General features: G+C 44.7%; 1 protein-coding gene across 3 annotated transcripts; it reads right to left on the minus strand.

The window, feature by feature from the left end:
* Positions 1-1233: 1233 nt before the first annotated feature.
* nyo (nyobe) lies at positions 1234-20344 on the minus strand. Of its 3 annotated transcripts, none has more exons than XM_017168166.2 (8): positions 20253-20344; positions 9611-10037; positions 8427-8587; positions 7360-7561; positions 6683-6934; positions 5682-6625; positions 5395-5613; positions 1234-2342 (listed from the first exon to the last, which is right to left on the minus strand). In XM_017168166.2, the coding sequence occupies exons 2-8, from the start codon at positions 10030-10032 to the stop codon at positions 2068-2070; spliced, it is 2475 nt and encodes an 824-aa protein (XP_017023655.1). In that variant the 5' UTR covers positions 10033-10037; positions 20253-20344; the 3' UTR covers positions 1234-2067. The 3 variants fall into 3 exon arrangements, with proteins under 3 accessions (XP_017023655.1, XP_070143076.1, XP_070143077.1); XM_070286975.1 differs by lacking the exon at positions 20253-20344 and adding an exon at positions 13523-13622; XM_070286976.1 differs by lacking the exon at positions 20253-20344 and adding an exon at positions 13402-13447.
* Positions 20345-20593: the final 249 nt, after the last annotated feature.

The raw sequence follows: 20593 nt of genomic DNA on the forward strand, positions 1-20593 counted from the left end.
TGCCCACACTTGGCCACGTTCTATCTATCTCCAAGCCACACTCTTAGGTGAGAAAAACCAAAAACAAAAAGCTCACGCAGCGCTGGTCGGGAACCCGCCCCAAAGCCACACTAGCTCCTACTCCAACTCCATCTGCAGCTCCTACTAAAAACTTCATAGCCGTGTCCAAGCCAAATACGCACCAGAACCGGCCATAAAAATTGTCAACGCGTGGCTTTGATGGTTTACCCTGACTTACAAGAGGGGTACTTTGATATTTGAGTGCTGTTAGGTGCCTATCGTAGTATTTTATATCTTTAAAATAACTTTAAATATAATAAAATACAAATTTTAATAAACAACCGTAGAGTATTTTATTATCTCTGGTGTCAGATACCTAGGGCATTCCAAATTCGCCTCGAAAATTACTTTTCAATTAACTGCAGCTTAATAGGGGCGTTTTATTCAACATGAGGCACGACGCACATGCGTATATCACACCTAACCATCCAGGGAGGGAAGCAGCTGGAGCCTTCCAGATAAAGGAGGTGGAGCACTGGGCAAGATGGAGACTCGCTTCGATTTAACACCACTTGTGGAACCATGGCGACAGTCCATGAAGACGTCTTCATTCTGAAACCCGGCACACGTCGCGGTCGATACGCGGCTTTTCGCACATTTCAATTTCAACGTGATCATGATTAATAGCCGCCTCCAGTGGCTCAGAATTTTCGATGGATGGAACCCGGGAATGGGTATAATGGCGTGCGTAGCTGGAGCGTTAAAGAGATCGTAACACGCCTGGTTAAGCTGCTTGCTATTCCGCCCCATAATTTGATTAACACTTTTGTCGGACGCGAAAGCCACTCCATGGATATAGGTGCCACATGCCACCGCCTGCTGGGTCTGCTCAAATTGCCGTGAAATTATCATAATTTCTACGGGTGTCGTTTTCCTCTCTATGACAAACCTCAATTTAAGCTAAGCGCTTGCCTAAGTTTTGTCAGTCAAATGTTAATTTTGAAAGGGTCTTGGCTGTGGTGAATTAATTTAGTAATTCGGCTGAACCTTTTTTTTTTGTTTATTTCTATTAAGTGTTTATTGATTTTGGGTAGCCTCTCTTCTGAAAAGATTTAATGATGATCCAGCGGTTTCTAATACTTTTTTCAAACATTAATAAATGATATTTCCCAAAATAAATATGCAAATAGACTTATTTTCAGACATTTATTTATAAATATATATTATTAGGCGTAGAGTTTATTGCTTTACTTAATCAGTACAATTCGTTTATCAAAATTTTCGTTTATTAATTTTCATCTCCTGTCTTGAGATTTAACTAAGTCTGACCCCCTCTCCGAAGGGGGGGACAAGTCGAAGCTCTTAAAAATATAAGCACCGCCTCTCGTTTCGGCCAATAAATAATATGAAGTACGATTAGAAAATAAATAGTTAGAGTAATAGTTTCGGTTTAGGGTCTGGGGGGCGTTGGAAAATTTGGAAATGCCGCCTTGCACAGAAGCCTGGCGCAAAACATTTTGATACAAAATTATTTGGCAAACTTTGTGGTGAAATGTCAGAGCAGCTCAATAGTTAATAATAAATAGTGTAATAGTTATAAATGCAATTCGCTCGAGTCTGGACTTAGACATAAGGACATGAAGCAGATTTCTCACTAAACATACATATATAATTAGCCTAACTTTTCGCTAGAGTGAATTTAAACTAACTCGAATTTAGCGGGGGGGAGAATTTTCCTTGCTTTCTGGGCAATGCGCCGATTTAAAATGCTGGAACCTCGATTTTCCCGATTTCCAAGGCATTTAAAAGCGCGCATTCTGGAGAGATACTCGTATCGGTTTAAAAAAATCGTTGAAAACTTTACGTTTAAATTAATTAAATTAAAGTCTTAGCCTAGGCTGGAATTAATCTAGGGTTTTCCAATGATTTTCATGTGTGTGTCGCTGCTAGGCGAATATTTTCTATTCAAGTCTCATCGAATCTTTTGAAGCTTTCGAGGCATATTGCGTTTGTTCCCAGCTAAGTGTTTCCCAGCTAAGTGCGAGAGCCACCCAGATCAGATCTCCCCTAGAACTGCTGTCCGTAGCGCCCGTTGATGCCGCTGTCGTATAGCTTGCTCAGCGTATCCTTGGCGCTGCCCACGTACGACGCTCCCGACGAGGAGCCGGCGGAGGATGGTGGCGGTGGGCCATAGAGCATGGTGGGTGCTCCATAGGTAATGGTGGGTGTAGGCTCGTGCTGGTACAGGTACCGCTCCTTGCTGGTGCGACGCTGCACGGTCTTCCAGATGCCAAAGATGCTGAGCTGGGCCAGCAGGAAGAGTCCTCCGGCCATGATGAGTCCTGGAAGGGAGAAAGAGCAAGGTGGAAAGTGAGTTATTTAACCGGAAACTCCAGGCAGAAATAGAGAGTACCTTCCCTGATCAGTGAACATAAAAAATAATTTCTAGATTCAATTTAAAAACCTCTCTTAACTGTGGGAAATCTCTCAAGAATGATATCTCAAACCTGCTTGAAATTAAATTCAAGAAAAATCAGAAAACCAAAGTAAATTGCAGTTTAATGAACCTTTAAGCTGGTCTTAAACCCGGCCTCAAATCAACAATTTTGCTCCAGATTCGAGAAGGTGTCTTCGCCCTCGGTGTACTCGAACAATTTGAAAAGGGAAGTCGGCCTCTTATCGCCATAAATCAAGGGGATTATCTCAAGTAACCGATCTAGTTCGAAGAGTTTCAATGAAAACTGGTTGCCGCCGAGCCGACGAAAGGCAACGAACCGAACGCCGGCCAGCGATAAGATCGCTCCAATCAGCGGCCAACAGGGAAGTCCGGGAGCAGAAGAGGAATAACTAGAGCCAGAAGTGACCTCAGATCGGTTTGGTTATCACAGAAAACAAAAGTGGGCGCCACTTGACCCACTTAGCAGTGAACTGAAACAGAAAGAGGGGAAAAAAAATAGCCCCAAGGCAGACGCAAACGAGTCCGAGTCCGAGTTGGAGTTGGAGTCCACCGACCAAGTGACCAACTTTGACAGCAACAAGTTCAAGATAAACAAAAACAATGAGAAATAAAACAGCGACAATTTAATGCATGAGTTGCATATTTCGGCACGGACTCACTTTCTATACCCTAGACATCGCATGTTGCTGCTGCTGCTGGGTTCTTAAGAGTGCAACATGCCACATAAATAAGCCCAGGAAAGTGGCGGCCAAGCGGAGGAAATTCGAAATGCCGATGCCAATGCCACAGTTGGTAGAAATCGGGTGAAAGTGCCGCCAAAGTTTAAGTCAAAGTCAAAGTCGAGTTGCATGCGTTGCTGCTGCTGCTCTTGCTGTTTTTTGTCCAGTTCACGAAATCAGAATTTAAGAGCATCAGCAACTGCAACAGCAACGGCAACAGCAACGACGACATGCCAGATGACTATCAAAGATTACTTCGTAACAATGTTGTGCCTGTTGTTGACCATAAAAAGTAAGCTCAGCTCGGCGAGTTGAGCCGAAAAAACAAATCAACAAACAAACCAAGAGCCGCAACAACATCGTCATCGCCTCCATCATCATCATCATCATCATCTTGGTCATGACTTGAATGAGTTTCAATAACAAAGTGCACGCACTTGAGACTTTTATTTATGTATTTGACTCCGGCTTTACCTGAAGACCAACAACACAGGTAACAAAGGGGGCAACAACGAAAATATACAAAATTATAACAATTACTGTAAACGGTCAGAGGAGGAACAAAACGAGTTCTGTACGTACGAGGCGCCCACAAAATGGTAAATAATTTGATGAAACCCGACCCAGAACAAAGAGTAACAAGAAAATTGCTGAGAAAAGCTAACGGGGCTGAAGGGAAAAGAAAAGTAAGCGAACAACGAAAGTGAAGTGAATTACCCAAAGAAACGTTTAAACAAATGCTACAACCTAAAGTTAACTTTAAGTAAGGAGTCTGGACTACAAGAAATGATGAAAGCAAGCCGAGTATTTATTAGATATTTTTAACGCGGTAAAAACCCATCTTGAATCGATATATAAAGTCAATATCTGTGACCTATGATCTTATTTAAAATAAGAATTCTTTAACTACAAGTAGTAACCAAGTTAAATAAGAGATCTCTGTCTATAAAGACTCCCATTTTATTAACAACTAAGCTTGGATTCAAGAAAAATGACTCTAGACTGGTTTTAGTTAGTTTTCCAGACTTGCTTTCGTTGAAAACGGAAAGAGAAATGAGAATTATCTATAATTTAGCAGCAAACTACCGAATCGAATATTAGAAATTGCATCGTGCGGCCGTTTAATAAAACATTTAAGACTAATGGCAAAGTTGATGAAAGCGAAATGGCTGAACTGCATTTAGGCAGCCGACTTCCCTGTGATTCTTATGAAAATAATACCAGAAATCAAGCATGAAATCAGCCCATAAAGTGGCCATTAAAGTGTTTGCCGTAATGGGAGAGAGATTCATTTCTAAATAAATATCGGCGAGGAATGAAAAATGCTCATAAGCATTGACAAATTACAGGGTGTTGAGTCAACTCGCCGCCAGAAGACGTTAAATTGCTGTTCTGCATGCCGAAGACAAGGCCGAGAATGCTCTGGCGCACGCATCAAAGCTCACCTGGTCAGGTGCTCAGTTGCTCAGCTTGCAACAATGTGTGTGGCAAATGAGCTTAAGCACAAGCAGAAACCGTTGCTCTAATTGTAGGCAATGAGCTTCAGTTCGGTCTGCAGCTGATGCGGCGCGTAATTACCACAAAAATGTATGCTGGCGGTGGTCCAACGGAGCCCGAGACTGGAACTGAATCTCAAGTTGAAGCTGGAGCTGAGGCTGGACCTGCTGCTGCTGCTGCTGTCTAACGAGCTGTCAATTTAACGCTTCAACGCCGCATCGCATTCGCTCTGATGCGGCGTGGCAATTGCTCCACAAAGGAATGACACATGGGAGATGGTGGTCTCCAGTCTCCGGGAGCCGGAAAACCCAGCAGGCCAACTGTGCAAAAAGTTTTTCGCGCCGCACGAAAATGAGGCGTGCAGAATCCTGCTGCCAGTGGAGCCACAGCTGCTGAACTAGTGACCTGGTCGTGAGCCAGCAGAGACACCGGGGCCAGCATCATAACTTGTTTAATGCAGTCACAGAACACGTTCTGGCCGGAAAAGCCAGAAGAACCTAATTTAAGGCCCATGCAGGGGAGCCAGCAGCCGGCAATGATGAAAAATTGATTCATTATCAAAATTAGCGAGGCCAGGAACAAGCTGAGCGGCTCACGACGACCACGATGTCGTCCTGCTCCTGCTCCTGCTCCAGCTACAGCGCTTGTCTATGCAAATCAAGCTGCCTTTGATTTGCGCTTGATTGGGCATTTTCACAGGGAGTTCGTTCGAAAACTTACCATAGCCATTAAGGCAAGTGAGCTTGTCCTGGGCAACGCCCGCATAGGCCTTCTCGTGTGGACCCGATCCGCTGCCGCTGTCATTGCCGCTGCCATTGGTGGTGCCGTCCTCCGGCTGGAAGCCGAACTTGTCTGTGATTTGTATGGACTGCATGAGCAGTATGTTATCATCCGCAGGGCCCACATCCCGTCGCTGGCGTGTGCTGACCATGAACTCGGCTGCAATAAGTACGAACGAAAGGTTCGTTAGTTGGTTGAATAACATCCAGCTGGAGATCGGTACTTACCACCGTCGGTTCCATTGAGCACCGATCGCTTCTTGCGGCCATAGGAGACCAAAGACTTGAGCTCACCGCTGGCGCCATCCTCGCTATCGCAAATGACGGGCTCGCAGCGCGGGATGCAGGGCGTGACGAGGGCGCGGAACTGAACCACCTCGCTGGAGGGGAACTTGAAGGCGTCGAACTGCGAGAGCAGCACCTTGCGGTTGTGCGCCAGCTTCTGGATGTTACCCATGATGTATTGGTCGGTGGGGCAGCCATTAGCATCGATCAGCGTTATCTCGGCACTGTCCGAGCCGTCCATGGCCACCAGCTCCCGCACAAAGATCTCGTAGGGGCTGTTCGGCTCAACGATCTCGAAGCGCAGGGCCAGCGGATCACCGACCTCGGCGATGCGCTTCATGTCACTGCCGTCCCGCGAGGTGATCTTCATGATCACATTGGGCGAATCGATGGTGATCTCCTCGCTCAGAGACGACTCAATCTCGCCGGTTACTCCCAGGTCCACGTCGTTAAGCACCGTCTTGTTGGTCAGGTCGTACTGGCAGGAAACAGCTAATCCCAGATCCGAGGATGTGACGATCATGTCATGATGCTGGATCACAATGTCGTTCATGTACCTGCCGTAGGCGCTCTGGCGGACATTGCACTCGAGGTCGTTGTAGCCCATGCGGAAGTCAAACTCCAGCGAGTTGTTCACATTCACGGCGCAGGATTTGGGGGCTCCCTTGGCGTAGACCTTGCCATCAAAAAGCTTTGAGGTGCGGATCTTGGTGATCATCTCGCCGGAGCGGCACTCGATCGAGACGTTATAGCAGGCCGAGAGTTCGTAGGTGGCCGCCTCGGGCACCTCCAGGTAGGGATCCATCACGTCGGTGAGGGTGGCGCGGCTGTGATGCGACAGGCGGCAAACCATGTCTCCGGTGTCATTGTAGTCGTAAGAGTGGCATCTATCCGGGATTACAGTTAAGTGGCTATCGGTAAAGAGGCATTACAAAGAACCTTACCTGTAGGGAGAGTTCAGGCAGAGATCGCGGCACTCGTCAATGGTGTTAATGTCCTGGTAAACCGAGTCCACCGTCTTCAGGATCTTGCCGGAGATGCGCTTAAACTCGCACAGCTTGCTCGGCTCTTCGGCACAATTGTTCTCCAGGTAATCGGCTCCGTCATAGGGCTCCACGCTGCCTCCAGCGGAGAGGGTAATGCGATCCATGTCGGAGAGCTCGCACAGACCAGAGTGGCGGTAGTAGTTGGCCGAGCTGGTCGAGTTAAGAGTATTGAGCGGTTCGGAAGGGCGGAAGAGTAAAGGAAGAAGTGGTAGTGGAAGAGAGCAAGCGATACGTAGAGATTAGGAAGGAGTTGCAAGTGTAAAACGAGGCCAAGAGCAAGTGAAGCCGCTCGAAATCATAGGGTATTAGATAAGGGTTTTTAAAAATGTAGTAATTTAAGAGGAAGTCAATAAGTTTGTCTACTATTTTATTAAATATATGGAAAGGATATGGATTCTAGCTTTCATACTTAGAGCTCAATAAATTATGTTCCTGGATATGGATTCACCACAATCTTAAGCTGAGAACTTTAAGCAAGGATATTCTATTGTCGCTACATGTTTGCCCTACCAGCGGCATACCCTTTTAGGGCTCTAACCTGCATTACCTAACACCTAGTGGACACCTTTACTCACCGGCATGTGAATTCGGACTCGCCTAGGCACAGCTCCAGGCAGTCGCGGCGCGACAGAACCGTCTGACTAGATTTGACGTGCTCCGGCAGGCGGTAACCTTGAACGCGATCGATGCACCAGGCCTTGGAGCAAGGACGTACGCCCAAACACGATTTCTGTGCGTAGATGGTGAAAACCGGAAACTGCGAGCGCGAAAGTGAACCTGAAATTGTAGAAAAAAAATAGAAGAATAATAAAAAAAACCTCATCGGGAAAAGCTGGAATCACAACGGTGCTGTGCGTACGCTGTGCGTGAATTGCGCGTTTTATGCGTTTTACGCACACGCCCCTTCACTGCAAAGTAACAGGCGTTGAGAAACGCTGAAAAGCTGGAACTGAATCAGCAGCAGCAACGCAACGACAACTGCATCGACATTCGAGATTCGGCCTGGGAAGGAAGGCTGCTGCTGCCGCTGCTGGTGCGGCAGAAATTATGCGTTACTGCCAGTGCCGCCAATGCCAAAAGCCAGTTTGCTGTTTGCAGAATCCAAGGCAAAATCTAGTTTGCCGGGCCAAAAGCGACGACTTTGCCTTGGCAGCCGGCCAGGCAGCCACCAAATCATGCGTAAAAGCAAAAGGCGTGTGCAGGCAGGCGCTTTTTTTTTGTCTTCAATTTATTTTAGCCTTTTTTCGTGGCCACCGTGGGACAAGCGGGTGATTTATGCCCCTGGACCACGACAGCCGCCAGGCACACTGAAGGAAAATTCCAAGAAATATAGATATATTTCGAAGGTTAAGGTGCTTCTAATTATATTATAAATTCAAGAAATATTTCTAAAATTTGTTATCAAGAAAAAGGCTTTAAAAATATCAAATTTACTCTTAGTATTCATTCGTTCTCACTCTTTTCTTTGAGTGCACGCAACCTGCATGAACTAGAACTCAGTAATTGAGAAAATGAATGAATGAACGACCGGGCTGAGCTGAATTATTGAGCTTTCTTTGGCACAAAAAAGAAGCAGAAAAAACAGCGCTCTCGTTGTCGCTGTCGCCTTAGCCGTTTCAGATTCTCACACTTTCTAACTCACCTGGCAATTTATCGGCGGTCGTCTTAAAAAGCACACACAAGCCGGTTTCGTAGTTGACAGCGCTGCAGGACTCGTTGCTCTGGCAGGCCTCCAGGCAGTCGGTGAGCATCAGGGTCCCGGGCAAGGTGTCCAGCATTTTCGAGGGGGCCGACAGCACGTAGCTGAAAGTGAAGAAAGATGATTTATAAATGAGATCGGGGTCAAAGCGATATCGGTATCCCGCATGATTTATGACCTGTGTGAACCCCACTAATATATTTCTAAACTCAGTCAATGAGCAGATGAAATCGAAAGTGATAGCTTGAATATATATACTTCTAGCTATGGCTTTATTATGATTTTTTCGGAAGACCAAACAAAAGACTCAGGCAACGAACTTGCGGCGGACGATGACATCTCTGGGGGAAACAAGTCTTGGCTGGGATTAGTCACGTTTTAACCAAAGAGTGTCACTCCTACGGCCGCCACACATTTGCATATGCCAGTTAGCAGCGGTCTATGGAGCTGGCTCCATTTCTGGCTTCCCACCTGCCGCCGCCACTTCACCGTTATCTACTCTTCTCTTCTCTTCTTATGGAAATGTTAATTGGCCCAAATGTCAGCTGCATTTCATTGAAAATGTATATGAACCCTTTGCCGGCCCATTGTCTTGTCTCTCACAAAAATTCAAATTTTAGAAGAAAAGCAAAAGTGAAAATAACAAGTGGCTATATAAAAATGTAATCAAGTTTCTATAATGCCGGTGGTTGCGTAAGCTGCTGCTGTGCTGGGGGAATTTTTCATTGTTTTGTGACGTTTATGAATAGGTACTTTTCGGAAGGGGAGTTCAATTAGTTATGCAATTTTAAGGCACAGGAAAGAAAAGTCGATTTAAGATAGATAATTTAATTTTAATAAGGTATATTAATATAAATAGAATTTATTAAGTTAAATGGCTTAAAAAAAGGTAATATTGATATGGTTCTCAGATAATTTATAGTGACTTTATAGAGCTTTAAATAATTGCAAATCCTTCTCTATTATTATCCCTGATCCCTGCCTTAATATTTCTTTAATAATACTTTTTTAAGTACATCTCTCACATTATTTCCTTGATCTATCAGCTGATAATTAATTAAGTGAAGCTGGCCGGCTTACATCTAATAACAAGTCTTCGCTTTTCTATCAACTTTGTCTTAACTCACCCGGTAATGATCTCAAAGCCAATCATATCTGGATCGCACTCCTCCTCCTGCAGGACGGCCGGGGCCTTGTCCGTCTTGGCCTCTGGCTGCGACTCAATGGGCGTGGCCAGGGGCTTGGGCAGCTCAGCAGAGCCGGCTCCAGCTGCCGCAGGAGATCCTGCTCCAATGGTGGCTGCCTCTGCCGCTTGGTCGCTGCTTCCGTCCGTCGTGGTGGTAGTAGAGGTGGTGGTGGTGCTGCTGCTGGCGGTCGTGGAGCTGCCATTGTTGCCCGATGCGGCTGCCAGCGGCGAGGGCGTCATATTGTTGCGCGGAACGGTCTGCTTGACCGGCTTGACAGGACGTTTTGTTTTGCGTGCGGCGCTGGCGGCGTCACTCGCAATTAGACAGAGCAGCAGCAGAAAGGTGCAGCGGCGTAGAAACATTTTGTCTGCAATTGAATTTGATATCCAGTGTGGTTAGAGTGGGGCTTGGGAGAGGCTAAATGTTAATTAGGCAACTAATTTCACATTACGCGTAATTTATGTAATTCCTGGTGTGCATTTTATTGGTTTAGTGTGCTAGCCGTTCTTCGTAGGCCGACGCTCCACGGGGGCTTTGCACTGCCAGGAATGGAAACGGAACGGAACTCTGTGTCTTCTCCGATCTCCGACCCTCGCCTCCGGTCTGGCTATGTTCGAGCTTTAATTGCCTGGCTTGTTCGCCGTGTGTTTCAGCGTTTAATTAAACCTACAGCGCGCTTACAGCTTACAGCTCTCAGCTATCCGGCCTTTTTCTATTGTGCATAAGACGGCAGCCTCGACAGAAACAGAAACAGTTGCTGCTGCAGCCACAATCAGAACAAAAACATTACCGGGAGACCTCAGTGGGGCGAAGTTTTATGTGTGAAAAACGCCGCCGCCTGGGAAATATTTAGGAGAAGCAGGAGGAGAGAGTCGGGATGCGACTGGGACTGGGTGTAGGTGGCACCATGCTGGGAGAAAACCCAACTGGGACCCCGAGAAGACCCCATGGGCCTAGATTTCACCTAGTAAGTGCAGGCGGGTTATGTTCCAGATAACCAAGGTACATGTGTACATAGATGTAGGTGCCTCAAGGTGGCTGAGATTATTAATATTATTACTACTATTAATTTTTGATCTCTGACTTGCTTTAAGGCATAATAAATTACAGGCAAAGTTGGGGAAGTTCCTGTCTATAATTCTTTCACCGGAAGTTAGCTAAGCTTGGAATTTGAAGAGCATCTTTTAATGCCCCTGGTAGATCCTTAACTTTATGGCTCTGCTTACTTGCTATACTAGGAATCCTAAAAGTTAGTTTTTGTCTTGAACAAAGTCAATGACTCTTTCCTAAAACAAACCCGTCTTCTTCATGGTTTGTTGCCTCTGTCATAACAATTTGCTAATCCAATTATGCAATCTAACCTCAAGATGCGCGAAACAATTAACACTTTACAGCTGACGAATCTCGGATCTAAACACTATTTTCTCTGCTTTTTTATTTCGCGAATAACTGGTCATTTCCCCGTTCCAGCGAGAAAGTGAATTCAGGCGTTCATAAAAAAAAAATAATAGACAAAAGAAAAACAAACACATTTTCATGTTGTTAAATATTTTTATGCGTTTCGGCTGTCGATGCCCGGCAAAGGCGTAAAAAAGTGAGTTTCACTGCTCGACAATAAAGAGGCGGCGAGAGAAAATAAAAAAAAAACGCTCTCCTGGGATTCGCGCTGAGCTGAACCACCTGTGAGATAATCTAAAGTGTGGCTCATTATTTTGCCCGAGAGACAACGAAGAAGATTTAGCGGTTAATAAGCGGCTGCGTGAGAAAAGATTTTTGCGCTGGCAGTGAGTTCAGTTTTTTATACTTTTTTTTTTTTTTTTGGTTTGTTGTAAGATGGGCACTTGTTTAATGTTTCGTTAGTTACATAATTAATTATGAGCCGCAGGAGGAGAAGGAGGTGGAGGAGGAAGAGGCTCCAGGCGGCCTCGGGTTGCATGCAAAACCAGCGCCACGCCCACACCTCTGCCGCAGCTGCTGCAACGGCTGGCTCACACATAAATTATGAAAGCCAAACAAGAGGAGAGAAAGAACCGTTAATGTTAATAACATGCTTTAAGGGGGGATATACATGTAAACCAAAATTTTTTGGGCAAATTTTTTTGGTGGTTTAAAAAATAGTTTATTATTTAAAGAATATAGTGTGTAAGTTTCATTATCGAATTCCAACTCTAAGTGCCTCAAATCAAGTATGCACGCAAGGTTCACAAGTGTTAACGTGGGCGCATCAAAAACTTTAAACGTCTTTTTCTCAGCTTCTAATTTTTGCATTTCTACCTATGCTATGGACACGATTCACAAAAAACTACGTAACATATCGGAGTGAATCAAAAATTATTATGATCAGCATGAAATTATCTTCTATTTGAACCTACATGGTTGTTATAAAACTGAGTATTACTATTTTTTAAGAGGGTGGGAAGTGAAAACTGATCGCCTGAAAATGGCATTTTTTCCTTCAAATCAAAATGTATTTTTTTTGTCTTGATTTCTTTTTGGTTTTTTAGGTTCAAATAGAAGATAAAGGTATAATGAATACAAAAAAATGTAGTTTACGGATTTCGGACAGGAATTACGAGCTCTATCGTGTCCATAGCACAACAACTCAAAGCTCGTGGCGCTACGGCATATGTTCCATAAGTCCGCCATTTTGTAAAATATTGTTTATAACTAAATTTTTTTAACATCTCTGATTCTACTTTTAACTATATCCAAAGTTTCACGACGATTGCATGACTATTTCTTATAAAAAAAATTCACGAAAAATGGCCAAATTTTGACCGCTTACATGTATATCCCCCCTTAAGATACACTGCACTAAAAACAATATGTGCAGCCCTCCCTCCCCTCGATCAACCCGACTGCGAGCACCATTCTTCTGCTCGATTGAACGGCAATGCGAGGATGGAGACCAACCAAGAGCTGGGAGGAAGGGGAGTCGCAGTCCAAGATGCAGACCCGGCGAACGGGAGGCGAACTCATTACGGAACGCTCACTTCCACTTGCAATTAGTTGTATGAATGAATTTATGCTAATAATAGGCCTCGACGGCAAACGCAACGCGCTTTTAATAAGCCAGAAAGAGAGACCTCGGGCCAAGGCATCGACTATGCATAGATTTTTCGGCCTTTTGTTTCAGCTTCATTCTTATCTTTCTTTCGGGACCCTCCCTAGTTTTTCCCCTGGTTTTTCTGTCTGTTTTTCTTTCGATTCGGTTCAGTTTCACCTGCTAACCCACAAATGTAATGAGCCATTGACCAAAGTGGACAGAAAAGACGGCTAAGAGGAATGGCCCAAGAGGAAAGAACGGTAAATGTGCGTGTGTGTGGCATGCGGTTAGAGTTTTGGGAGGAATCCACAAGCAAAAAAAAAAAAACAAAAATTTTGAAAGACAGACTAGGGAATGTTCTGCGGTTCCAACAGAATTTCCACTTAGAATTTCCATGTGAGCGTAACCGAGGGAAGAGCTACATTTTAATTAACCCGGCTGGTATAATTTCTGTGGCCGGCCAAAACGTTCTGCTGCCTTCCATGACTTTTGATTCCGCGTTTCGGTTGATGCTTTTCCCTCGCCGGGGTTAGATATGTCTATCAATTTCACTAATTGAACGTTAACAAGCCACCGCCGAGCGCTGGCAGCGGTTTTTCCATCTATCAATCATGTAAACTACTCGGCGATTCCAATCGGATTGTTGGATCCACTGGCGGAGAGCGTAGAGCGGAGAGATACATACAATTTGGTTAGTTATTAGGTGAGATCGGGCCATTCGCAGCTGCTTCCTTGTATATGCCACGGCCAATTCATCCTCCTCGTTAATGTCTGGATCATAAACAAAAGACTGTAACCATACATACGCGGAGCTCTGATTGCGGCCTGCCGAGTTTCCATTACAATTTGCTAATAGCTTTTCGCCTCTGCTGATGCTGCCGAGAAATGAAAATAACACAAAAGATCTCTTTGCCGGCTTTCAAATGAACTCATTTGCCGATGAAAATCAAATTGAAAACGTTTACATTGAATTCGATTTGCTTGCGGTCTCGCAGGCCTTCTGAAAGGTCAGAACACAGCCGAAGCCGAAGCCTGACTTTCAATATATTCAATGAGAAATTTCTCTAGTTTCGTATGCAGGTTCCCAGGCAGAAAGGAATAATATTTCGGTTCGTTCGATTTGAATTTATGCCAACTAAATGCCAAATGCTAATTGACTTTGCAGCCATAAAAATCGAGCCAACTAAAAAAAACACTTTCTCAGCCAAAGGAGCACAACCTGCCTCTGGTTGAGGTCTCCTCCTGGTGAATGAGCATTGCTCCGGAGCCGGAGCATGCATAATAAATATGGCTTGGCTTTTGTGGAGCGCGGCGGCTGAGAAATGAGTGCTTGGCTTGGCGGCCGGCAAAGGAGGAAGCAGCATATTAGCGGCAGCAGCACTCGGACTCGGCGGCATTATCATAAACTAAATATAGCAGCAAATATCAATTTGATTGTGCTGGCCGGGCGCACAAATTGAGACCGGTGCACAATGGCTCCAAGACTCCACTGCACTGCACTCCACTCCGAGCCAGAGTCCAAGTCTTTGGAGGCAGGCAACCAGGCAGGCATTGTGTTGCAAGTACCGTTGAGGTTTAGCGCATGTCCGGCGTGTCCGGCTGCTGGCCAGTGATAAATTATCACTGTTGGCCGGGCCATTACTTTTCGGAAATGTACGAGGTGAGCGACTGCAGTTGCTCAGCACCACCATTGCCGCCGCCGTTGCTGAGTTCTTCTAACTTATAGCCGGCAATGAAAATGAGAATCAGAATGGGATGACGATGAGAATGCGCTTTAGCCGATGGGCACACTCTCAGAAAATGCGAACATAAAAACTAATGTTTTTTGAATCAAATAAATAGAGTTCAAACTACATTGAACTTTTGACAGGGTGGTGAGGAATTTAAGCTTTCAGTTAGAGTGATTTGTGAAAGATAAATGTTTACTTTAGATTATTGTAATGACAACAATTTTAAAACATAATTCTCTCTTATTATCTTTCTTACAAAACCTTCAAGAAATCTTTGAACACATTACGGAAAATATATTTTAAAGTAATTTAAAATCCCTCTTAGTTTTAAGTTAGGTTTAATGATGAAGGGATTTCTAGTCGCAAATTTCTTTTATTTTTTTCTGTGCACCGCGGTTACCCAAGATTTACCGAGAAGTCATCCAGAGATACGCTTCGTCGCCCCGAGTTTTTGGGGGCCAAGGCGTTGGCGTTTATTATGCAAATATTTTAGCCTTAACTTGCGGCTGCAAATTAATATTGCTCAGCTTGGAGCTGCACTTGGAGGTGGAGTCAGAGCTGGAGCTGGACTGGAGCTCGAGTTAAAGTTCCTCGGCTGAACAATGTCGCATTCATTTAACGGCACTTGGCTGATTGTTATTTAAAGTTCAGTTCATAACAATTGTGGCCTGTGGAGTGCGGAGCTGTGCTGATGCTTTGTCCGCTTCGCAATTTACGGCTTTTGCATAGTTAACAACTTGATTGGTAGCGCTGGGCAGTTGGCAGCAGCCTGACATTGAAATGTAGGCCTTGCCATCATCGATGCTCGCCAATGATTGTCGTTGTTGTTGCTGCTGCTGCTGCTGCTGATGTTGTCGTGGCTGTCTTCTTTGTGGCTGTTGTCATGCTGCATAAGTGGAGGACTGGTTGCCGCTGTTGCATAACTAACAATGTTTAGAGCGCATAAATACATGGCCGCGGCTGCAACAGTCACAACAAGAAAAGCAAAGCGAACTCCATCTAACATCTAACATTCAGAGTAACGGAGTCCCGCACAAATGCTCATGACATGCAAAGGAATTTCAGTTATGCTGCCCCATGCGGGGCGTGTTTCTCTGTATCCCGGGATATAGTATATCCTATACTAAGGCAGTATAGCCAGCCATTTAGCAATGCAAATTGCGTTGTTTAGTTTATAGATAATGTCATTCAGAATGCTCGCACAACTATCACAAAAATGTTCAAGCGGCAAGAGCAAGTTCGCTGCCAAAGTCTTTCGATAAATGCACTTGATAAGGCCCCGAAGAGCGACGGCTGACATTGGGGAAAAAACGTAGCAAATCTACGGGTAACATTCTGATGCCAAGCAGAGAATGCAGATTTTGATTAGTGAGCTTTGATTAAAACTGCTACATATACTACAAACCCAATTTAGACATAAAGTTCGAGTTCGTTTATGCTTCATATTAATGGTTAACCCCAAAGAAAGCCATAAAGCCAAGACAAACGTCTCCAGCTACAACTTAATCTTCGTCAGAGAGCAGGCGACACTGACAGGCTGCCAAGACACTATATGGTCATAAGCCAGGCAATTAACACTTGACATTCTTTTCACTTTTTGTCTGCCGTTGATATGCTGTAGGCCCCATATAGCGGGCCCCACTAATCGCCTCATAAAAACGCACACATTTTATTTCAGCTACGTGACAAACAGAACTTTATGGCCCCAAGAACTGGAGAATCGGAGAATGGAGAGCTGGAGAATCCAAGCGAAGGGACGGCATAGTAGAGAGTTCTTTGGGACGTGCGGATGGGGACATTTCGCTTTCTAGCAGCCCACATTCGGGCCATTCCATTCTTTGACTTCAAATTCCGAATCGGAGCAGAGCCGGTGGCTACTTTCCTGGCATTGGGTCTACTTGTGGCCGCTCCATTGTCCGATGGCATCAAATTCTACTTGAACGCCGCTCGCTCGCTCACTCGCTAATTCGAGTCAATAAAAAAGCATTTAAAAGCAAACAATAATGAATGCTAGTTGCTCTGGCGGCCGGCTATTAGAAATTCTAGCAAACTGGCTCAAAGAAGCACAGAAGTGAAAGAAAGCCAGGCCAGACGTAAATTAAATGGAAACTGCTAGGCGAAAATATAAAAAAAAAGAACAAGAAACAACAAAAAGGCACAAAAAGCGTAGCTTTTTCAAAATCTAATGGTTTGCCGGCACGTGTCTCTTCTAAACTTTTCTCCTCGGGAAATTCTTTCTTGGAGGCGAGTAAAAGTAAAGATTCATAAAGAGCCAAGCGGGTCGAAAACCACTGACAGCCAAACATAAATCCCGACAAAGCCAAAAAGCTAAGGCCCGAAAAAGGAAACGGCTGCCGCCGCACTAGGAAAAACAGGCCGTAAAAAAATCTAAACAAATTGAAAAGCGCACGCCAAAGTCGCATCATCATCATCGTAAAGCTGGAAAACAGAAAACTGGACCTGGAAATCAGGTCGGCGGTCGGCGGTCTTCGGTCTTCTGTCTTCTTGGTGGCCTCGCCTCCCACAGTCGCATGATTTATGCCCAGCTAACTGTTCCGAATCCCCCGAAGAACACCACCCACCTGGTCATGTGTGCGTTGCAGATTTACGACTCAATCAAATGCAAATTGCGAATGGAAAATGGAAGGAATTTTCGAGGCGCGCATTGTGAGGCCCAAAGCCACCTGTTGCTGACCTAGTTCGCGGAAAAACGGTTATAAATTGCGTGAAAATGCATTACGCAAGTACAAAAGGCTGTGAATGGTGGCAACATCATCATCATCCTCCTCATCGTCATGTGAATTGGCCGCTCCAGTTTTGCTGGCTAATTTATGCAACATTTGTTCGCTGCTGCTGCTGCTGCTGCTGGTGGCAGGTGGAAGCTGTCGGCGCACGTAACTGTCAACATGGCGCGCAAACTAACTGTAAACTGTATATGCCAGCAGCACCACTAGCACCACTAGCACCACCAACCCACCACCACCCACTACAGAGGCAGTGAGCCACCGACTGCGCGGCTAATTGTCGACGCTTTTTGCATTTAAGCCAATTTGCGTTCACATTGTTGCCAGTCTGCCAGCTTGCCAGTCTGGCAGGCTGCTGGAAAACGGCTGCCATCTAAATATCTATGCCCGGATAGCTTCTTGGCCAAGATCTCGCGCCCCGGCTATCCGTATCTGTGGAGTCTAGAATGTGCCATTAACCCATTTGGGAGCAGCTCGGCGGCATTTCGGCCCGAAAGATGCACACACACAGAATGTGCAATTTAAATGCACGGCGACAAATTCAATTAACCCATTAAGGATAACACAATTGATGAGCCACCGAAGGCGGTTAAGTGTTTCTCGATAAATATTATGAAAGGTGTTTCATTTCAATGACTTCTTTATGAAACGTTTTTAGTTATTACACATTAATTAAACATTGCAACTTTTGGCTTTATCTTAAGAGCCACATCCTTGACACTTTGTGCCAAATACTAAACTTATAAAGCCATATATACTTAGCTCTCCCCAACTGGCAATCATATTTCTTGAGCATAGTGTTCCATTCCTTTTGTCAAGATTAAAATACCTTTCCATTCGGTCATTTGTCAACAAGCCGTGTGTGTGTGTGTGTGCACAACAGGTACGGCTACAGGCGGACCAAAGGATGAATGGCAGGCACTTAAATATGTGGCACTCAAGGGGTTAAAAGCGGCTTACGGCAGCTAAGACAACAAACAAACAAACATCGAAGAAACAAACAAGTTTGTTGTTGCTCAAACACTGGCCTAAGCAAACAGAAGCACAACAATTTTAGTTTCGAGTTTGGAAGGGGAAGGGGAATGGGAATGGGATTTGTTTGTTTGCCAGATGGATTGACTGATTGATAGACTGACTGACTGAATGACTGGTCGGGGCTACCTGCCTTATGATTTCGCTTGCCGACGCTGCGCTAATTTGTTGGCATCCACTGGAATTGGCCAAGACACAGGAAGGCAGCAAAAAGTCAAAGACTGAAGCTCAGCTCGGCTCAGGAATCTGGCAGACAAACGCTGCCGACACTGTCTGCTGGAAAATTCCTGGTAATTCTCTCTGTTTGATTTATTAACCATCATTACACACATTCGATGGCCGCTGATGCCTCGCAGCCGGCAGGCAATCAGAATCAATATCTCAGCATCAGTTGGACTTCCGGTTCAGGTGTTTGCCGCTGCCATTTGCCAGAGGAAGAGAAATCCTTGTAGTCTTTGCCACAAGAAGGAAAGGAAACCGGCGGCAATGGAGACTATGGACCCATAAATAACCACCAAAAAGAGAGTCACTAGCCCAATTGGCCAATATATATAGAGCCGCGTTTATATATAGAACAAGTCACATTATATAATTTGAACTCGCTGGATTTATGGCCGGCCAAAGTTGCCATTTGTGGCAAAGTTGGCAAAGTTGGCAATGTGGCGATGCGGCTTCCATGCTGAATGCGTCTTTAAAACGCAATAAATATTAAAGACACTGGCCTCCGTCCTCTGCGTGCAGTTTAAGCCGCCTTGCAATTGTATCTGCCGATAGGCAACGCGAAAATGCTGCCACCGAGAAAAGCTAACCGCTGCCGATGCCTTGGAAAAGTGGAACAGGCCAACGGCTCTCGGGCCACATGCAACTGCCAGGCAGTCGAGTGGGTTCTCTGTGCTGTGCTCCCTCTGTTCTTGGCTAACAATATTCATTGCACAATTATGCCTTGCCTGATTCTTATACCAGATCTTAATGCTTTATATAGACAGCTAATTTATGCAGTGTCTGCACGTCAGTCAGGTGAAAGATACACACACACCGCACCGCATCTTCGGCTCAGCCCACGCCAAATTATTTGCTATTTAGCCAAACATCAGCCTAGTTAGCGGGGGCCCCCGAAACTGGGTCGATGATATGCACTGGAATGCAGCGACTGCAACTGCAACTGCAACATTGCAGCAGCAGCAACAAGGCAGCATCTCTGCTGCTCACTTCCTGTACGAATTCAGCCTAAACGAATTTCTCTTTGTTGACTTTGTCTTCGCTGTAAAACATTATGCGGCTTAAAGTTTTGAGAACCTAGCCACTAATTGCTAGAAAATCTTGATCTATCACAGCCTGGGCTCCCTTTTCTGGGATTTTTTTTGTAGTCTAACTATTTTATTACAACCTCTCTTATTTTATGACCGTCTAAGATCACCAGAAAATTTAGATTTTTTTATGCAGTTCCTCGTTGGCAGGTTTTTTTCTACTCTATAGTGAGGTTTTTATGGTTCTGTTTCATCGTTTTCACTTCATTTTAATGAATATTTAAATATTTCCTGTTGTAAAAGTAACACTTGGCTTCCGCTGGTGTTTTTTACTTGGTTACTAAATATTCTGGCATTTTTTACAGAGGCTTTTCGAAATGCAATTTCCTGTTAGGCAACAGGTTGTGATCTAAGCCATAAAATCTAGAGAATTTGCCTTAGGCATATAGAGGTGTTTTTTATTATTTTGTTATAGAACTTTGTCTTAAGAATAACTCTGGATTTTATAAGATGAAAATTTTTCCCTCTTTCATAATTAATATTAATTATTTTCACACCTTGTTTCCTCTTAATCAACTTAGTCAATGTTACACCTTTGTAGGGGGTGCCTTTTTCCAAGGCATTCCCTAGAAACCTTTAGATTCTGTTCTAAAAATTTCTCACGTATTCAAATTTTGTTGAATTTACTAGAATTCTCATTCCTTTGTTACGTTTTCTGTCGATTCTGTGCCATGACCCCGTGAACTTGACATAACCTCTTCCCATATTTGATTTGGCACATACCTTAACTGTTTGCTCTCGTGCTCTTCCACTTCGGTGTAATCGAGCGACAATCCTCTGGGATCGGGTCTAGTGCCGGTCCGTGTGTGTTGGATCTGTAAGGCAAACAAATGCAAATTAGTTAAATATTTTCCTGGCAAGCAAACAACAATGGTTCGGGCCTGAGCCACAAACCCACTTAAAGTACGGCTGCTTCTGGCGTGTTATCAACCCCGAGATATACATCTGGGCAGCTGCATCGGCACTAGCATCGGCATCGGCATCAGCATCTTCATCTGCATCTGCCTTGGCAATTGAGTTTAGTGTGACAACGTTTAATGTGAAAACGAGAACTAAATAAATAA

This window comes from Drosophila kikkawai, chromosome 3R (genome assembly GCF_030179895.1).
Source record: "Drosophila kikkawai strain 14028-0561.14 chromosome 3R, DkikHiC1v2, whole genome shotgun sequence".
Lineage (NCBI taxonomy): Eukaryota > Metazoa > Arthropoda > Insecta > Diptera > Drosophilidae > Drosophila > Drosophila kikkawai.

Coding starts and splice junctions, on each gene's coding strand:
- nyo (XM_070286975.1), bottom strand. CDS start 13,556: ATGGAAACTCGGCAGGCCGCAATCAGAGCTCCGC. Junction 5,614..5,681: donor GCTCAATGGAACCGACGGTG/GTAAGTACCGAT, acceptor TACTTATTGCAG/CCGAGTTCATGGTCAGCACA. Junction 2,343..5,394: donor CACTTGCCTTAATGGCTATG/GTAAGTTTTCGA, acceptor TCTCCCTTCCAG/GACTCATCATGGCCGGAGGA.